At 73.7% G+C, this 18,190-nt stretch overlaps 1 protein-coding gene across 1 annotated transcript; it reads left to right on the forward strand.

The window, feature by feature from the left end:
• The first annotated feature begins 3,937 nt into the window (after positions 1–3,937).
• On the forward strand, positions 3,938–15,599 carry B4GALNT4 (beta-1,4-N-acetyl-galactosaminyltransferase 4). The gene is given in 23 exon segments (XM_045581085.1): positions 3,938–4,176; positions 6,217–6,320; positions 6,476–6,571; positions 6,832–6,927; positions 7,038–7,128; positions 7,213–7,313; positions 7,496–7,563; positions 7,717–7,795; positions 8,797–8,863; positions 8,953–9,087; positions 10,085–10,206; positions 10,294–10,394; positions 10,546–10,643; positions 10,746–10,833; positions 10,865–10,970; positions 10,972–11,666; positions 12,459–12,805; positions 13,057–13,210; positions 13,312–13,384; positions 13,493–13,646; positions 13,879–14,005; positions 15,189–15,423; positions 15,467–15,599. Coding segments are annotated over 22 exon segments (3,195 nt in total). The 5' UTR covers positions 3,938–4,037; the 3' UTR covers positions 15,343–15,423; positions 15,467–15,599.
• The last annotated feature ends 2,591 nt before the right edge of the window (positions 15,600–18,190 follow it).

Genomic DNA, 18,190 nt, shown 5'->3' on the forward strand with positions numbered 1-18,190 from the left:
GAGGAGGGGGGAGCACAGGCGTGTGCCCTGTGACCTGTGAGGAGGGGAGAGCACAGGCGTGTGCTGTGTGAGCTGTGAGGGGAGCACAGGCGTGTGCTGTGTGAGCTGTGAGGGGAGCACAGGCGTGTGTTGTGTGAGCTGTGAGGGGAGCACAGGTGTGTGCTGTGTGAGCTGTGAGGAGGGGGGAGCACAGGTGTGTGCTGTGTGAGCTGTGAGGAGGGGGGAGCACAGGTGTGTGCTGTGTGAGCTGTGAGGGGAGCACAGGCGTGTGCTGTGTGGGCTGTGAGGAGGGGGGAGCACAGGCGTGTGCCCTGTGAGCTGTGAGGAGGGGGGAGCACAGGTGTGTGCTGTGTGGGCTGTGAGGAGGGGGGAGCACAGGTGTGTGCTGTGTGAGCTGTGAGGGGAGCACAGGTGTGTGCTGTGTGAGCTGTGAGGAGGGGGGAGCACAGGCGTGTGCCGTGTGAGCTGTGAGGGGAGCACAGGCGTGTGCTGTGTGAGCTGTGAGGAGGGGGGAGCACAGGCGTGTGCCGTGTGAGCTGTGAGGGGAGCACAGGCGTGTGCTGTGTGAGCTGTGAGGGGAGCACAGGCGTGTGCTGTGTGAGCTGTGAGGAGGGGGGAGCACAGGCGTGTGCCCTGTGAGCTGTGAGGGGGGCACAGGCGTGTGCTGTGTGAGCTGTGAGGGGAGCACAGGCGTGTGCTGTGTGAGCTGTGAGGGGGAGGTCAGGTGTGTGCCGTGTGAGCTGTGAGGGGAGCACAGGCGTGTGCTGTGTGAGCTGTGAGGAGGGGGGAGCACAGGCGTGTGCCCTGTGAGCTGTGAGGGGGGCACAGGCGTGTGCCCTGTGAGCTGTGAGGGGGGCACAGGCGTGTGCCCTGTGAGCTGTGAGGGGAGCACAGGCGTGTGCTGTGTGAGCTGTGAGGAGGGGGAGCACAGGCGTGTGCTGTATGAGCTGTGAGGAGGGGGGAGCACAGGTGTGTGCTGTGTGAGCTGTGAGGAGGGGGGAGCACAGGTGTGTGCTGTGTGAGCTGTGAGGGGAGCACAGGCGTGTGCTGTGTGAGCTGTGAGGGGGACACAGGCGTGTGCTGTGTGAGCTGTGAGGAGGGGGGAGCACAGGCGTGTGCCCTGTGAGCTGTGAGGGGGGCACAGGCGTGTGCCATGTGAGCTGTGAGGGGACCCGGCAGAGGAGGGCTGTGCAAAGGAGGCTGTGCAGAGGGGGGCTGCCCAGGGCGGGCACAGAGGGGAGAAGCCGGGGTGGGCAGGCGGGGTGTGGGCAGCTGTTGGCTCTGAGTCTGACCCTGCAGCCAGGACACGGGAACCCTCCGCAGACGGTGCCCTCAGGAACCTGACCTCACTGGCCTCACGGTCACACACTGGCCGCTGTCCCCCGGGCGGACCTGATGGCAGGGACCACGCCTGCTCCTGTCATCCCACACGCGATCGTCCACGTGCAGGGCGAGGGGACCCGTGGCTTGACCTTGGCCTCGCTCCAGGCGCCTGCCTCAGATCTCGGGTCCGAGGGGGTGCAGGTCTCACCTGTGACCCTCAGCTTCCTTTCTGAGGGCCTGACCGTGACCACACCCCAAACGCGGCCGCAGGTGCTCCCCACGGGGCTCCGCTGTCCCTGTGACACCGGAAGCGGGGTTGGCCCCGCCCTGAGGGCCGTGCCCACTCACCCGCCTGGCGGGCAGGGTCCTGGCTGTGGTCCTGGGCATGGACCCCCCTGCCCAAGGCTGCCTTCCCCGGAGACCGCCTCCCCCGCTGCCTGCAGCCCGGTGTCTGCCCCCTCGGGACACGGGGGGCCGGGTTCAGTGGCAGCCACTAGAGGCGCTGGGCCCGCCCGCTCCGCAGTCAGGCTGTGACCCCAGGCTGACCCCGGTCTGAACCAGCAGTTCCTGGGTTTGCCGACGCTGTGGGAGCCCTGTCACCGGCGTCTGTGGCCTCCCTGCTGTCTGTGGCTTCACCCCAACCCCCTGCACACACATCAAAAAAGTCCTGCCGGGGCTCCGTGGCTGAACGCCGACCTCCGAACCAGAGGTCCCAGTTCCTCCCAGCGGGTCCTGCCCCTCTGCCGGCCGCCCCTCTCCCCCGCTCCCCGCCCCCCCATCGGGTCCCCTGGTGGCTCCTCATCCTCCTCAGCCTCCCTCCACCAGCCCCGTCCATCCCCATCGCTGACCCACCCCCAACTCCCCGCCCTCCTTCACCTGGACACCGCCCTGCACATCTCCCGCCTTCCTTCCCGACACCCACCGAGCCCCCCGTCCCCCGCCAGCTCCCCTGGCGCTCACTGCCCCCCAGCCCGCACCGTGCCGGATCCATCCCCCACCGGGTCCATCCCCCACCGGGTCCATCCCCCACCGGATCCATCCCCACCGGGTCCATCCCCCACCGGGTCCATCCCCCACCGGATCCATCCCCCACCGGATCCATCCCCACCGGATCCATCCCCACCGGGTCCATCCCCCACCGGATCCATCCCCCACCGGGTCCATCCCCCACCGGGTCCATCCCCCACCGGGTCCATCCCCACCGGATCCATCCTCCACCGGGTCCATCCTCCACCGGGTCCATCCCCCACCGGATCCATCCTCCACCGGGTCCATCCCCCACCGGATCCATCCCCACCGGGTCCATCCCCCACCGGGTCCATCCCCCACCGGATCCATCCCCACCGGGTCCATCCCCCACCGGGTCCATCCCCACCGGGTCCATCCCCACCGGATCCATCCCCACCGGGTCCATCCCCACCGGATCCATCCCCACCGGGTCCATCCCCCACCGGATCACCGGGTCCATCCCCCACCGGATCACCGGGTCCATCCCCACCGGGTCCATCCTCCCCCGGATCCATCCCCCACCGGGTCCATCCCCACCGGGTCCATCCCCCACCGGTGCCCGCCGTGTCCGCGCCCTGACCACCCCGTGTCCTCAGAGCGTCCTGTCCCTGCCCCGGGGCTCTGGCCGCACCTCCATCCCCGGCTTTCCTCCAACCGGGTTCCCGTCCCGCACCCCGCCCTCACGCCCACCTCACCCAACCCCCGCACCACCGGACCCACCTCACCCCCCCCCCCGCCACCGCACCTCGTTCCCAGCTTTCCTCCGACCGCCCCCCCCATCCCTGCACCTTCCCACCCCCCATTCCCCCTCCACTGCCCCCTCCCCGCACCTCCTCCCCAGCTTTCCTCCGACTTTCCTCCGACCGGGTTCCGGTCTCGCACCCCGGGACTCACCGCACCCCCGGCGCCCCCCCCCCCCCCCCCCCCCCGCCCCGGCTTTCCTCCCGGTCCCGCCCCCGCCCCTCACCTCACACCCGCCCCTCCGCCTCCGTCCCCCCGCCCACCGCACCCCCACCGCACCTTCCCACCTCCATCCCCCTCCCCCCGCACCTCCAGCCCCGGCTTTCCTCCGACCGGGGCTCCCCGCCCCGCACCCCCCCGCCCCACCGCACCCTCCATCCTCCATCCCCACTGCATCCATGCCCACCTGCACCTCTGACCCCTGGGGCCTCCGCACCGCCCCCCCCCCCCCCGCCTCTCGTCCCGCACCCCCCTCGCTCCGCACCCCGGATCCGCGCCCCCGGCCCCACCGCACCCCCGCCCACCTGCACCTCCCCATCCCCATCCCCCGCCCCCCCCTGCCCCGCATCCCCGCCCACCTGCACCTCTGACCCTCCAGCCCCTCGTCCCGAGCCGCCCCCGCCCGGCACCTCGGATCCCGCGCCCCCGCGCCCCCGCGCCGCGGCAGGAGCCCGGTGGGTGCGGAGGATGCGGTGGCTGCGGTGGACGCTGCGTGGAGACGCCGCACGGCCTGGCCCCGCCCCGCCCGCTCCCCGCGCCGGGATTGGCTGCGCCGGGGCCGCCGGCGCCCCATTGGTCGGCGCCGCGCAGGCCGGGCGGGGCCCGCAGCGTGGATGCCCGGCGAACGGGCCGGGCGGTGGGGTCCGAGCCCGGCGGGGAGGGGGCGCGGGCCGCCGCCGGGGCCGGGGCCGGGGCGGACGGGCCATGCGGGGCCGGCGGGCCCGCTGAGGGCGGCGGGCGGGGCGATGCCGCGGCTGCCGGTGAAGAAGCTCCGCCGCCGGGCCAAGCTGCTGCTGCTGCTGCTGCTGCTCTGCGCCGCCGCCTGGCTCACCTGCGGCCGCCTGGGCCCGCGCCGCCGCGCCCGCCCGCCGGGCTCCGGGCGAGGTACGGGGCCGGGGGGCCTGGGCCGGGGGGCCTGGGCCGGGGCCCCCACCGCGCCGCTCCCGGGCGGCCGGACCGCGCACACCCGCGGCCTCCCGGCTCCCGCGGCCCACGGGCGGGGACGGGCCGGCGGGGAGGGGGCGCGGTCCGGACGGCCGGACGCCCGTGACGTCATCCGCCAGCAGCCCACCCTCCCGGGAGCGCCCCGGACTCGGTCCGCCTGGAGCTGAGCGACTGGGTGCGGGGCTCCTGGGGGGACGGGGCTCCCCCAGGCCCTGCCGCCGGGCCCCCGGGACCTCTGTGCCCGCAGCGGGCCGCGCTTTCCCCACTGCGGGGAGGGGTGTCCTCGTGGCCTGGGATCCGGGCTGTGTGGGGGACCAGCCTGGGGGAGCTCTCCAGGCCCCTGGCGGGCCGGTGGGAGAGCCGGGGCGGGGTCCTGCCCGGAGCTGGGAACCCCGGAGGCCTCCTGGAGGAGGTGACCTTTGACACGTCCGGGAGCAGCATCCCAGCAGCAGGAGCCGCTGGAAACCCCGGGTGCGATCGGAGGAGGGACAGGCCCCCTGGACCCAGGAGAGGGGGGCACTCGGAGGGGCACCCAGCCGGCGGCCCGGCCCTCCTCCGGGAGCGGGGTCCTCGGGACGGGGAAGGGCTGGGGACTTGCCTCCGGAAAACGTAGGAGAGGGACGTTGACCACCCCAGTCGCTGAGGCCCCTCTGCCTCCTGTGGTGACCCCAGCACCTGGCCTCACAGACCCAGGCCACCCCCTCCCAGCCCCCGGGCGCCCCAGCCGCCTTCTGCTCAGCCCTAAAAGCCCCACCGCCCTCCAGCGAGCAGCCGGAGCGTGACTCGGGGCAAACCGCCTGCGCAGCTTTCTGAGCAACCACAGTCCCCAGCGGCCTCCTCAGCCCCGGGAGCTGGCTCAGCAGAAGGGGGAGGCGTGGGAACCCCACTCTGAGGGCAGGGGACCCCGCGAGGCGCCTTCCTGGGCAGCCTGGCAGACCCACCTGCCCCGCCTGTGGCCTTCGCAGCCCCTCCTGGGCTCCGGCCGCCGCGCTGGGGAGAGTCCGCGGGGGCGGGGCCTGTGGCCTGGGCCCTGCGGCACCGTGGTGGCCGCCTGGGCGGGGCCCCGCTGCACCCCAGGCCCACAGGCAGCTCGGCGGGAGTGGGCCTCAGGCCGGGCTGTGGGGTTCAGGGAGGCCCTGGGGGCTCACCTCCCCGCTGGATAGGGACAGGCGAGGACCAGGTGGGCGGTGCCACAGGGTCTCCCAGGCGGGAGACCACGGGCGGCCACCTTCCCCAGAGACGGGCTGGAGACCATGTGTCCGCAGGACGCCAGGGGTTCTGGATGGAGGGATGGCCGTGGAGGGCAAAGCCCGGGTGTGGCCCTGGAGCCGCGGGGGCTCCTGGCTCGGTGACCCCGGAGGGCGCTCCAGGAGGGGGTGGGTGGGGAGTTGGGGAGAAGCTCACAGTCAGACCTGGGAGAGGTCCCCAGGGGCAGTGTCCCTCCAGGCCTCCCTGGCCGCACACCCGCCAGCACCCGCCCCGTGTGCTGTCCCGGCTCTGCCAGGGCTGGTGCCAGGCCCCTTTGGTCCCAGACCCGCCTCACGGGCAGCAGGTGGCATCGCCCAGCTGGGGCACTGGCCAGCCGGCAGCGCTCCGACCGGGAAAGGCAGACCCAGGCCGTCCCCGCTCCTGGGACGGTGCCGAGGGCCCGGGGAAGCCCTGGGGGCTTCCCGGAGGCGGGGCCGCTGGCGAGGATGGCCAGATGGGGGTGCGCACAGAACCCTCCCTCAGAGCTGCCCGGGGCTGGGGGAAGCCGGGCACAGGCTCTGTGTGTGTGTGTCCCCACGGGGGCTGTGGGACAAGCACCCAGCTCGTCCCCGTGGAGGGGGGCAGCTGGTAGGCGGGACCGTAAGGGGCCTCAGCAGGAGACAGGGCCTTCCTGTCCTGGCCCGGCCACGTGGACCGGGTGCCGGACCCCAGCGGCAGGGCTGCAGCCTTGGAGAAAGCCCGCCCGCCCGGCCACACCCCTGTGCCCCACAGACGGCGAGAAGCCGAGTGGCGTGACGGACAGCCGCGGGGCCCGGGCAGCACTGTCCACGCAGGGGGCTGAGGACTCCAGCGAGAGCCGCGAGGAGGAGCCGGCGGTGAGGGCCGTGGCGGGCACCCCGTTCCGCACTGTGGGCTGTGGGCGGGGAGGGTGCAGCCCCACGTGGCCGGGCGTGGGCTCACGTGGCCGGCTCTGTGGGGCCGAGGTGAGGAGACATTCCCAGCTCAGACCCGGGCCCCTTCTCTCCGGCAGCCCAGCAGCCAGGACCTGAACCCGCTGTTTCCCAGGGGAGCAGGAAGGCCGCCCCCCCTGAACCTCACCCATCAGGCGCCCCCCTGGCGGGAGGAGGTGAGCTCCGCAGCCTGCAGTGGGTGGGGGGCAGGGGGAGGCAGTGGGGGGGCAGCGGGCGGGGGCAGGGGGGCAGGGGGCAGGGGGAGGCAGTGGGGGGGCAGGGGGCAGCGGGCGGGGACAGGGGGGCAGGGGGCAGGGGGAGGCAGTGGGGGGGCAGGGGGCAGTGGGCGGGGGGCAGGGGGGTAGAGGGGCGGGCGGGGGGCAGGGGGGTAGAGGGGCGGGCGGGGGGCTGTGTGGAACATGAGATCCTCCCCCAGTACAAAGGGCAGGTGAACCTGCACGTGTTCGAGGACTGGTGCGGGGGCGCCGTGGGCCACCTGAGGAGGAACCTGCACTTCCCGCTGTTCCCTCACGTGAGTGTGGGGTGTGTGTGTGTGTGTGTGTGTGTGTGCGCGCGCGCGCAGGGACAGCTGGCGGGGGGTGGGGGGGGACTGAGGGCATTGACGGAGGTCGCTGCCCCCAGACGCGCACCACGGTGAAGAAGCTGGCCGTGTCCCCCAAGTGGAAGAACTACGGGCTCCGGATCTTCGGCTTCCTGCACCCAGCCAGAGACGGTGCGGGTGGGGCCGGGGCCGGGGTTAGGGGTGTGGGGGGCGCCCCGAAGGCCCCCGGCTCCTGAGCCCCGGCCTGCACTCTAGGAGATGTCCAGTTCTCCGTGGCTTCCGACGACAACTCCGAGTTCTGGCTGAGCCCCAATGAGAGCCCGGCGGGCGCCCAGCTGGTGGCCTTTGTGGGCAAGGTACCCCCACTGCCCGCCCCCCGCTGACCCCAACCCCGCCCTCCACCCACACCTGCCTCCAACCCCCCTCCCCTGGCCTCCTGTGGCCTCCGTCAGTCTCCTGCAGCTTCTTAGGGATGGGATGGGTGGGCTGGGGCTCCTAAGGAATGGGGGACCCCATCCACCCCCCATGTCACCCCCAGACCGGCTCAGAGTGGACGGCGCCCGGAGAGTTCACCAAGTTCAGCTCCCAGACGTCCAAGCCCCGGCGGTGAGTGGCTGGGAGTGCGTGTGCACGCGTGTGCATGCGTGTGCAGGAGGGCCTGGGTGACTTCACGCTGCATCTGGCGGCCCTGCGCCCCCGCCCCCCCCCCCCCCCCCCCGCTCCTGGGGCCGCGGGCCGGCCTGACTCCCCTGTCCCCAGGCTCATGGCCTCCCGGAGGTACTACTTCGAGCTGCTGCACAAGCAGGACGACCGGGGCTCCGACCACGTGGAAGTGGGTGTGAGTGCGCCCCCCCCCCCCGCCTACCCCGCTCCCCTCTGAGCCCCCCCGCTCCCCTCTGACCCCCCCCCCCGCACCCCTCTGAGCCCCCCCGCTCCCCTCTGACCCCCCCGCCTACCCCGCTCCCCTCTGACCCTCCCCCCGCCTACCCCACTCCCCTCTGACCCCCCCACCTACCCCGCTCCCCTCTGACCCCCCCGCCTACCCCGCTCCCCTCTGCCCCCCCCCTGCCTACCCCGCTCCCCTCTGACCCCCCCCTCAGGGACGATGACTGAGCTTCCTGTCTAGGTGGCGGGCGGCCCCTCAGGGACCCAGGGGGCCGCACTGCGGGGAGGCTGCCTGGAGCCCGTGGCCCTGGGAAGAGGAGAGCCTCACGAGGGGAGGGGGGACCCCGTGGGGAGAGGATGGGGGTGCACCAGGAGCCCCCGGAGCCCCCGGCCCTGCACAGCTGCAGGCAGCGGGGGGCGGGGGAAACACTTGTGCGGGACCCGGGGTCCCTGGTCGGGGAGGTGGGGGTGAAGGGGGGGGGCAGGACGCTGGCTGAGATGACCTGGGGGGCCAGTGACCTGGGGGGACCAGGGCGCCCACCCCAGCTCCGGGATGTGGCAGGTGTGTGGTGTCTGGGGCGGGTGTCCCCCAAGCTCAGCTCAGCAGGTTGACTGCAGGAGCTGGGGGGGGGTAGTTGACAGGGCCCAGGGTGAGCTGGGAAGGGGAGAGGGCCCAAGACAGCCCCCAGGAACCCCAACTTGAGAGGAGGGGGAGAGACAGGGTCTGCAAAGGAGCCTGAGGAGCAGCGGGGGGGGGGGGGGGCAGCATGGCGCCCAGTGGCTGCAGGGGTGGGGGCGGAACCACGGTCAGAGGTGAGGGAGCCGTGCCAGGCCCCCCTTCTGGGTCACCCCAGCTTCCCTGCCCCTTCCCAGGACCCCTCTCCCACCCCCCGGGAGCTGCCCCATCAGGAAGCCCCCTCCCCGCCCTCCGCCCTGACCACCCTCTCCCCCCAGTGGCGCGCCTTCCTGCCTGGCCTGAGGTTCGAGGTCATAGGGCCGGCCCACCTCTCGCTGTACACAGGTGCGCGGGCCGCGGGGAGGGGCGGCCTCTGGGGCCTCTGGGTGCGGCAGGGAGGGTGATGGGGTTCCCACACATCCCTCCGCCCCCAGATGAGTCCTCCCTGAAGATGGACCACGTGGCCCATGTTCCGCAGTCCCCGGCCAGCCACGTGGGGGGGCGCCCGCCACCCGAGGAGCCCAGAGCTGACATGCTGCGGCCGGACCCGCGGGACACCTTCTTCCTCAGTGAGGGGGCTGTGGGGGAGGGCGTGGGAGGGGGAGGGTGTGGGGGAGGGTGGGGGAAGAGGAGGGCTGTGGGGGGGAGGGCGTGGGAGGGGGAGGGTGTGGGGGAGGGTGGCGGAGGAGGAGGGAGGGGGGAGGGTGGGGGAGGAGGAGGCTGTGGGGGGAGGGTGGGGAGGAGGAGGTTGGGGGGAGGTGTGTGGGGGGTGGGAGGGGGAGTGGTTGCTGGGGGATGGGCGTGGGAGGGGGAGGTGGTTGCTGGGGGCGTGGTGGGAGGAGGAGGAGGAGGGCGGGGGGCGCGGTGGGGAGGAGAGGCAGGGGAGAGGGTGGGGAGGCAGGAGGCTGTGGGAGGAGGGTGCTGTGGCGGAGGAGGAGGGCAGGGGGGAGAGGTGGGGGAGAGAGTGAGAGGGCTGTGGGGGGAGGGGGGAGGAGGACTGCTGTGGGGTGAGGGCGTGGGAGGGGCGTGGGCGGGCAGGTGTTGTGGGGAGGGGTGGGGTAAGAGGAGGGATGTGGGGGGCGGGGGGGGAGTGAGGAGGGTGTGGGGGGCGGGGGGGTGGAGGAGGCTGTGGGGGGAGGGGCGTGGGGAGGGGAGGGTGTGGGGGGAGGGTGGGGGAGAGGAGGGCTTGTGGGGGGAGGGTGGGGAGGAGGGCAGGTTGTGGGGGGAGGCGGAGGAGGTTGTGGGGGCGAGGGCGTGGAGGGGGAGGGTGTGGGGGAGAGGGTGGCGGAGGAGGAGGGAGGGGGGGAGGGTGGGGGAGGAGGAGGGCTGTGGGGGGAGGGTGGGGAGGAGGAGGTTGTGGGGGGAGGAGTGGAGGAGGAGGCTGTGGGGGAGGGTGGGGGAGGAGGAGGGCTGTGGGGGGAGGGTGGGGGAGGAGGAGGCTGTGGGGGAGGGTGGGGGAGGAGGAGGCTGTGGGGGAGGGTGGGGGAGGAGGAGGGCTGTGGGGGAGGGTGGGGGAGGAGGAGGAGGGCTGTGGGGGGAGGGGGTCCGGGCCGGCGCTCTGACCAGCTCCCCCTCAGCGCCGCGCGTTGGAGCCGTCGCGCCTGGAGGACGTGCTGGAGCCCTGCGCCTACGCGCCCACCTACGTGGTCAAGGACTTCCCCATCGCCCGCTACCAGGGCCTGCAGTTTGTAAGTTGCCCCCCGCACCCCAGGCTGCCCCCCAGGCTGCCCCGCCCGGCCTGCCCCCGCCCCGCCCTCAGCCCTGTCCCGCGCCAGGTGTACCTGCCCTTCGTCTACCCCAACGACCACACGCGCCTCACGCACATGGAGACGGACAACAAGTGCTTCTACCGCGAGTCCCCGCTCTACCTGGAGAGGTGGGTGTCCCTGGAAGGTGGGTGCCGCCTGGGAAGGTGGGCGCTGCCTGGGAGGGCGGGTGCCTGGGAGGGCGGGTGCCGCCGGCGGAGGTGGGGTGCGGGCGCGGGGAGGGCGCCCCTCGGGAGCCTCTGACCCTCCGCGCCCGCCCAGGTTCGGGTTCTACAAGTACATGAAGATGGACCGGGAGGAGGCGGGGCCGGACACGGAGCAGGCGCAGCGCCGAGCCTTCCTGTTCCTCAGCCCGGAGGGTGAGGGTCCCCCTGTGCGCGCCCCGGGCGTCCACCCACACCCCCGGTGCCCCCTCCACACCCCGTGCCCCTCGGGGGCCGGCTGAAGCCCGCTCTCCGCAGACTTCCTGGAGGAAGAGGAGGAGGGGGAGCTGCTCACCAGTCTGGAGCCCACGGAGGGGGCCCCGGTGCAAAGCCGCCGCCCCCCCCAGCCCTGCGCACCGCACTCCTGCGCCCCGCAGCCCTGCGCCCCCCTCCGAGGCCGGAGCCGCGCCCGCCGCGCCCACGCCGCCCCGCACGGAGCGCCCCGCCGCCTGGCGCTCCCGCGCGCTCCGCTGGGCCCCCCGTTGTCCCTCCGCGGCCCCTGCTCCTGGGCCGCCCGCCCCCGCGCCCCGCCGCGCGGCCGCCCCCCAAGGTCTACGTGACGCGGGTGCGACCGGGCCCGCGGGCACCTACTCCGACCCCGGCACCTCTGGGTGCAGGCCGTGCGCCCTGGCCGCGCTTCCCCGGCCTCCTCCCGCGCCCCCGGCCGCGGCCCCGCGTGCGGCTGCGGGCGCCCCCCCGCCCACCCTGGCCTCCGCCCCGGACCGGAGGCCACAGGACCGGCGGCCCGCGGGCCACGGAGCCCAAGGCGCCTGCCGGGGCGCTGGGCAGCCGGGCACCGCCACTCGGACCCACGGCCCCCGCCGAGGACTCACATGCGCCCCCGGAGGCGCGCCCGGCCCCCGCCTTCCTAAGCTTCTCCCCAGCTGCCCGGCCGCGGCCCTCTGGGGGGCAGGAGGAGGAGGAGGGGGAGGATGGAGCCCCGGAGGTCGAGGCCCCGGAGGACAGCCAGGAGGACAGCCAGGAGGCCGCGGGCCGCTGGCGCGAGGAGGCCATCGACTGGCAGCGCACGTTCAGCGTGGGCGCCGTGGACTTCGAGCTGCTGCGCTCCGACTGGAACGACCTGCGCTGCAATGTGTCCGGGAACCTGCAGCTGGCCGAGGCCGAGGCCGTGGACGTGGTGGCCCAGTACATGGAGCGGCTGCACGCGCGCCACGCCGGGTGGGCGGGCAGGGGGCGGGGCCCTGCGCGGAGGGGGCGCAGAGGGCGGAGGGCGGAGGTTAGGGTCCTGTTTTCCCAGGACCGAAGGAGCCTCTGCCACAGGCAGGGAGTGTGAGGGCAGATGGGTGCCCGGTGCCAGCCTAGGCACCAGGAGGTCACAGTTCGATTCCCGGTCAGGGCACATGCCCGGCTGTGGCTCCGTCCCCAGGGTGGGGCGTGCAGGAGGCAGAGGCAGCTGATCAGTGATTCTCACCATGGATGTTTCCCTCCCTCTCCCTCTCCCTCTCCCTTCCTCTTTGACATCAATAATATTTTTTAGGGGGGCGGGCAGAGTGGAGGGCAGGGAAGGGGCTCAGCAGGGAGGATGGAAGGGGAAGGTATGGAGGCAGGCCCACTGGCTTACTTCTCGGACCAGGGCAGCCCCTGCACTAGTGCCAGGGAGGCCCCGGCGGCTTCTCGGGAGGGGGAGGAGGGGCAAGCTGGCCAGAGGGACCCCAGGACCAGGACCCGTGGGAAAAGAATGTCTGCTCTGTAGCAGGGGTCCTGAGGCCTCAGGCTGGAGACGTCCGAGGACGCAGCGTCAGACGCCAGGCCTCGTCCTGCGTGGGGAGGGGAGGGTGCCCTGGCGCCCTGGGCGCGTGGGGAGGACTCGGAGGCGGAGTGGACAGACCGGGGCGGGGGCGCCTCCCTCTGGGACTGCGGGGTGCGGTGTGGGGCACAGGGGGCCCTCCTTGGGGGGCGGGGGCGGGCGCAGAGCGGAGCGGGCTGACCCCGGCTGACCTCCGCCCGCAGGCGGTTCGCGCTCCTGCGGATCGTGAACGTGGAGAAGCGCCGGGACTCGGCGCGCGGCAGCCGCTTCCTGCTGGAGCTGGAGCTGCAGGAGCGCGGAGCCGGCCGCCGCCGCCTGTCCGAGTTCGTCTTCCTGCGGCTGCCGGGCGCCCGCGCCGGGGACCCCGACTGGGAGGAGGAGAGCCCGGAGCCCACGGCCGCCCGGTCCTCCGCCCCCGCCCCCGCCGCCTCCGCCGGTGCCGCCAACGCAGCCCCCGCCGCCTCCGCGGGCCCCGACGGCCTCCCCGAGCTCTGCCGGCCCCTGCGTCTGGCCTGGCGCCAGGACGTGACGGTTCACTTCATCGTGCCGGGTGCGCGGGGGTCCCGGGGCGCGCGGGCCTCGGTGCACGGGGGCCCCGGGCCGGGCGGGTGCGGGGGAGCGGGGTGCCAGGGGCGCGCGGGGTGCTGGGAGGCACTGGTTTGGGTGGTGGGGGTGCTCGAGGTCTCGTGGGCAGGGCAGGGAGCCGCTGGTCTGGGGGACACGCCATGGTCCGGGGGCACGCGGTGGTCTGGGGGAGGGAGTGCCGGCGCTGGAACGGTTCCCCTCCCCCCCCCAACCCAGTGAAGAACCAGGCGCGCTGGGTGGCCCGGTTCCTGGCGGACATGGCGGCGCTGCACGCGCGCACTGGGGACTCGCACTTCAGCGTCGTCCTCGTGGACTTCGAGAGCCAGGACATGGACGTGGCGCAGGCGCTGCGCACCGCGGGGCTGCCCCGGTACCGCCCCCGCACCCCGCACCCCGCCCCATCCTGTCCCCTGCGTGGCTTCCTTCTGGGCAGGTGCCCCCCGGAATCACACCTACCCCCCCCCCCCCCAGGTACCAGTACCTGAGGCGAGCCGGGAACTTCGAGCGCTCAGCGGGGCTGCAGGCCGGCGTGGACGCGGTGGAGGTGGGTGAAGCGGGATGGGGGGGAAAGAGGGGAGGAGGAGGGGGGAGGGATGGGGCGCAGGAAGGAGGGCCTCCCCAGGGCAGCTCCCTGACCTCCCCCTGCCCCCAGGACGCCAGCAGCATCGTGTTCCTCTGCGACCTGCACATCCACTTCCCGCCGGGCATCCTGGACGCCGTGCGCAAGCACTGCGTGGAGGGCCGGCTGGCCTTCGCGCCCGTGGTCATGCGCCTGGGCTGCGGGAGCTCGCCCGCCGACCCGCACGGTAACCCGCCCGCCAGCCCCAGGGTCCAGCGGGGGCTCTCCCACCCCGAGGCCGGCCTGGGGTCCCCTCGAGGCCCCGTGAAGCCCCGCAGTGTGTGGGGACCCCCCCAAGCGCCCAGGCTCTCCCCTGCCGAGTGCAGGGCTCCTAGGTTATGGCCAGCACAGAGGGGGGACGGGAGCCCCGAGGTCTGGGGAGCCGGCCGGGCCGGGGTCTGAGGGCTCCCCCCGCCCAGGGTACTGGGAGGTGAACGGCTTCGGCCTCTTCGGCATCTACAAGTCGGACTTCGACCGCGTCGGAGGCATGAACACCGAGGAGTTCCGGGACCAGTGGGGCGGCGAGGACTGGGAGCTCCTGGACAGGTGACAGGACCTGCGGGCGGCAGGGAGCCAGCACCCACCCGCCCTGAGGCCACCCCCCAGCCCCGACCCCACAGCCCCAACCCCCCCAGCCCTGACGCCCCCCAGCCCGACCCCCCCACAGCCCCGACCCCCCCAGCCCCGACCCCCCACAGCCCTGACCCCCCAGCCCCGAATCCCCACAGCCCCGACCCCCCCCAGCCCCGATCCCCCACAGCCCCGACCCCCCCAGCCCCGACCCCCACAGCCCCGACCCCCACAGCCCCGACCCCCACAGCCCCGACCCCCCCCAGCCCCGACCCCCCCCAGCCCCGACCCCCCCAGCCCCAAATCCCCACAGCCCCGACCCCCCCAGCCCCGAATCCCCACAGCCCCGACCCCCACCAGCCCCGACCCCCACAGCCCTGACCCCCCAGCCCCGACCCCCACAGCCCCGACCCCACAGCCCCGACCCCCCCAGCCCCGACCCCCCCCAGCCCCGACCCCCCCCAGCCCCGACCCCCACAGCCCCGACCCCCCCCAGCCCCGACCCCCCCAGCCCCAAACCCCCACAGCCCCGACCCCCCAGCCCCGAATCCCCACAGCCCCGACCCCCACAGCCCCGACCCCCACAGCCCCGACCCCCCCAGCCCCGACCCCCCCCAGCCCCGACCCCCACAGCCCCGACCCCCACAGCCCCGACCCCCCCAGCCCCGACCCCCCCAGCCCCAAATCCCCACAGCCCTGACTCCCACAGCCCCGACCCCCCCAGCCCCGACCCCCCCCAGCCCCGACCCCCACAGCCCCGACCCCACAGCCCCGAATCCCCACAGCCCCGACGCCCCCCAGCCCTGACCCCCACAGCTCTGACCCCCCCAGCCCCGACCCCCCCCAGCCCCGACCCCCACAGCCCCGACCCCCCCAGCCCCGACCCCCCCCAGCCCCGACCCCCCCCAGCCCCAAATCCCCACAGCCCTGACTCCCACAGCCCCGACCCCCCCAGCCCCGACCCCCCCCAGCCCCGACCCCCACAGCCCCGACCCCACAGCCCCGAATCCCCACAGCCCCGACCCCACAGCCCCGAATCCCCACAGCCCTGACCCCCCCAGCCCCGACCCCCCCAGCCCCGACCCCCCCCAGCCCCGACCCCCACAGCCCCGACCCCCCAGCCCTGACCCCCCCAGCCCTGACCCCTGTCTCCGCCCAGGGTCCTGCAGGCGGGCCTGGAGGTGGAGCGGCTGCGCCTGCGGAACTTCTTCCACCATTACCACTCCCGGCGGGGCATGTGGGCCACGCGTGGCCGTGGCCGTGGCCGTGGCCGTGGCCGTGGGCGGAAGGGCTCCCAGGCGGAGGGAGCTTGAGGAAGGACGCCCGTCGTCGTCGCTGCTGCAGCCCTGAGCCTGGTTCCTGGGACCCAGGGCCTTACCACCAGGCGCCGCCCCCGTGCCTGCCCCTCTCTGCCCCCAGGCCGCTGCCCCGCGCCCCTCCCCAGAGAGGCCTCCGGGACAGCGGGCGGGCGGGCCGGCCGGCCGCCGTCCCCACACTCTGCGATGATTTCTGTGAAATTTTGCCGTAGTGATGCCATTGTTTTCAGGATTCCCAAGGGTTCAGTCCGTCCGTCCGTTTTTTATTCAGAATGAAATGAAATATTTTTTTGAGTTCTGACGGGTCCTCTGTCTGGCTCTCTGCGCCGGGGGTGGCCCTGGCCCTGCTCCGGTGGCCTCTCCAGCCCCAGGCCACCGTGGCCACGCCGACCCCACCCTCCACCTCCACCACCGCGTCCCCTCGCATCCCCCCCCCCCCCAGCTCCGGGCTTGGCCTGGCGGGGAGGGGCCTCCACATCTTCTCTCCCACTCTCTCTGCAAAGCAACGGGCTTTCACCAGTGTGCTCGGAGGATAGAGTCTTGGCCTGCAGACCAAAGGGTCCCGGGTTCGATTCCGTCAAGGGCATGTACCCCGGCTGCAGACTCCTCCCCTGCCCGGGCCCTGGTCGGGGCACCTGCAGGAGGCAGCCCATCGATGTGTTTCTCTCACATCGGTGTTTCTCTCTGTCTCTCCCGCTCTCTTCCACTCTCCATAAAGTCCATGGAAAATATCCTCAGGCGAGGATTTTAAAAAGAGGAGAAAAGGGAGGGGTCGCACAGGCCTCCTGGGGGGCCTGTGAGGATTAAGGACCGAGCGTGGCCCTTTCCGCCCCCGCCTGGCGCACCCGCTCCCTCGGCTTCCACTCCTCCAGGACGGGGGACCCTGCTGGGACGAGGACGTGTCCGAGCCCCCCCTGCCCCCCCCCCCGTCTCTGCTTCCCCTCCTTCCCTCCCCCCTGAGCGTGAGGCTGCTGCTCCTTGGAAACACACACCGAACAGCCGCACCCGCGGAGGAGAAGCACCCAGGGCTCCATGCTCCTCCGCCTCCAGGCATTTGGGGGTCCCCCTGCAGACGGGGCTCCTGCTGGGGCCCCCAGCTGCTCCCTCGCCTTGAGAGCAGTTAAAGGGTCCCAGAGGCTCCCGGCTGCCCCGCCGTCCTGACAGGCGTCACTGCTTGGGGGCCACCCCACCCCGTCCCCCAGCAGACCCCAACTGGGGGCCCCATGGGGGCTGCACCTATCAGGTCACTCACCTCCCCCAGGGGTGAGCCGGGCGCACAGGGAGGGCTGGGGGGGGGATGGGGAAGGGCCCACCTGGGGCCCATTAGGACTTTCCTCCCCACAGGCCCAGGGAGAAGGTGGGGGCGCCCCCCCCAGGCCACCGGGGGTTAGGGCCGGCCCAGGGCGGAAATCCAGGCAGGCTGCCTGGAGGAGGCGGGACTGGGCTGGCCTTGGAGGGAGCCCAAACCGCCGAGGAGGAGATGTTTGGGAGGTTTGGGAGCACAAGCCCCCGGATTCCCAGGTTCGGGGCCCAGAGCCAGTGAATGCCGCACCTCTGGGGGCAAGCTGCGCCCCAAACCCAGCCCGGCAGCTCCCACAGGCTGCACTGACCCGCCCCACCCCCGCCTGCGGCTGCGTCTCCGCGCCTGCGCTCCTGAGTTTTCTGAACGTGGTTTTCCTGCTGACGTCTAACATCGTCAGCTCCCCCACCTTCTGCTCCTAATGCCGCCAGCCTCCCCCCCCTCCCCGCTTCACGTCGCCAAGCGGCTCCGGGGTCCTCCTCCATGCCCCCCTTTCCGGGTCTAGGCCCCGAGGGTCCCCCCCCCCGTTCTTTTCCAGCCCCTCTTCCAGGGATGCTGGGAGGCCGCCGGGCTCCCCTCAGTGGGCGCCCCAGCCCCTCCTTTCTGCCCTCGGAAGACGGCCCCCGCCAGCGCCCCAGCCGCCCCGGTCAGAGCGACTCACTCACCTTCCTTTCGGCCCTCGTGCCCGTCCGGTGTGGTCCCTCCGGGAGGGGTGACCTGCGGGCCGGAGCCCGTCCCTCCGCGGCCCTGAGCCCGTCCCTCCGCGGCCCTGTCTGTCTCTGAGCCCCGGGACGCCTCCCGCTGCCCAGACCTGCCCCCCGGCAGCCCGCCCACCACCACCCCCGGTGCTCACCCCACACGGGGCCTGGGAGCCGAGGCCGAACCGAGCGGGTCCCGGGTCCGAGGGGCCCCAGCCTGGGGAGAGCAGGGGGAATGGGTCCAGGCACGGCCAGTCCCACGAGCCCTGCAGCAACTAGAGAAAGTGAGCCTGTGAGCCGGGGCCCCGGCCGAGGCCCCCACGGGGGGGGGGGGGCACATAACCGCAGGGAGGCCCGTTCGGCCAAGCGAGTGGGAGCTTCCTGCAGTGTTTGCAATGGGGCCACCCCCACCGGCACCCCCTCTCCCCCCCATGGCAGGGACCCCACCAAGCCCCAGCCCCATGGGGCCACCCCCACCGGCACCCCCTCTCTCCCCCATGGCAGGGACCCCACCAAGCCCCAGCCACCCAAGCCTCTTCTTACAAGCCGGCCAGACCTCCGCCGGGACCCAGCCAGCCCGGCGGCCAGGGCCTGGGGACCAGTGGGGCCTGGGGACCAGTGGGGCCCGGGGAGGCCAGGCCTGGGGAGGCCAGGCCCGGGGAGGCCAGGCCTGGGGGACCAGTGGGGCCTGGGGAGGCCAGGCCTGGGGGACCAGTGGGGCCTGGGGAGGCCAGTGGGGCCCGGGGAGGCCAGGCCCGGGGAGGCCAGGCCTGGGGACCAGTGGGGCCCGGGGAGGCCAGGCCGGGGGGACCAGTGGGGCCCGGGGAGGCCAGGCCTGGGGAGGCCA

The sequence above is a fragment of the Pipistrellus kuhlii genome, unplaced genomic scaffold, assembly GCF_014108245.1.
Source record: "Pipistrellus kuhlii isolate mPipKuh1 unplaced genomic scaffold, mPipKuh1.p scaffold_m20_p_132, whole genome shotgun sequence".
NCBI lineage: Eukaryota > Metazoa > Chordata > Mammalia > Chiroptera > Vespertilionidae > Pipistrellus > Pipistrellus kuhlii.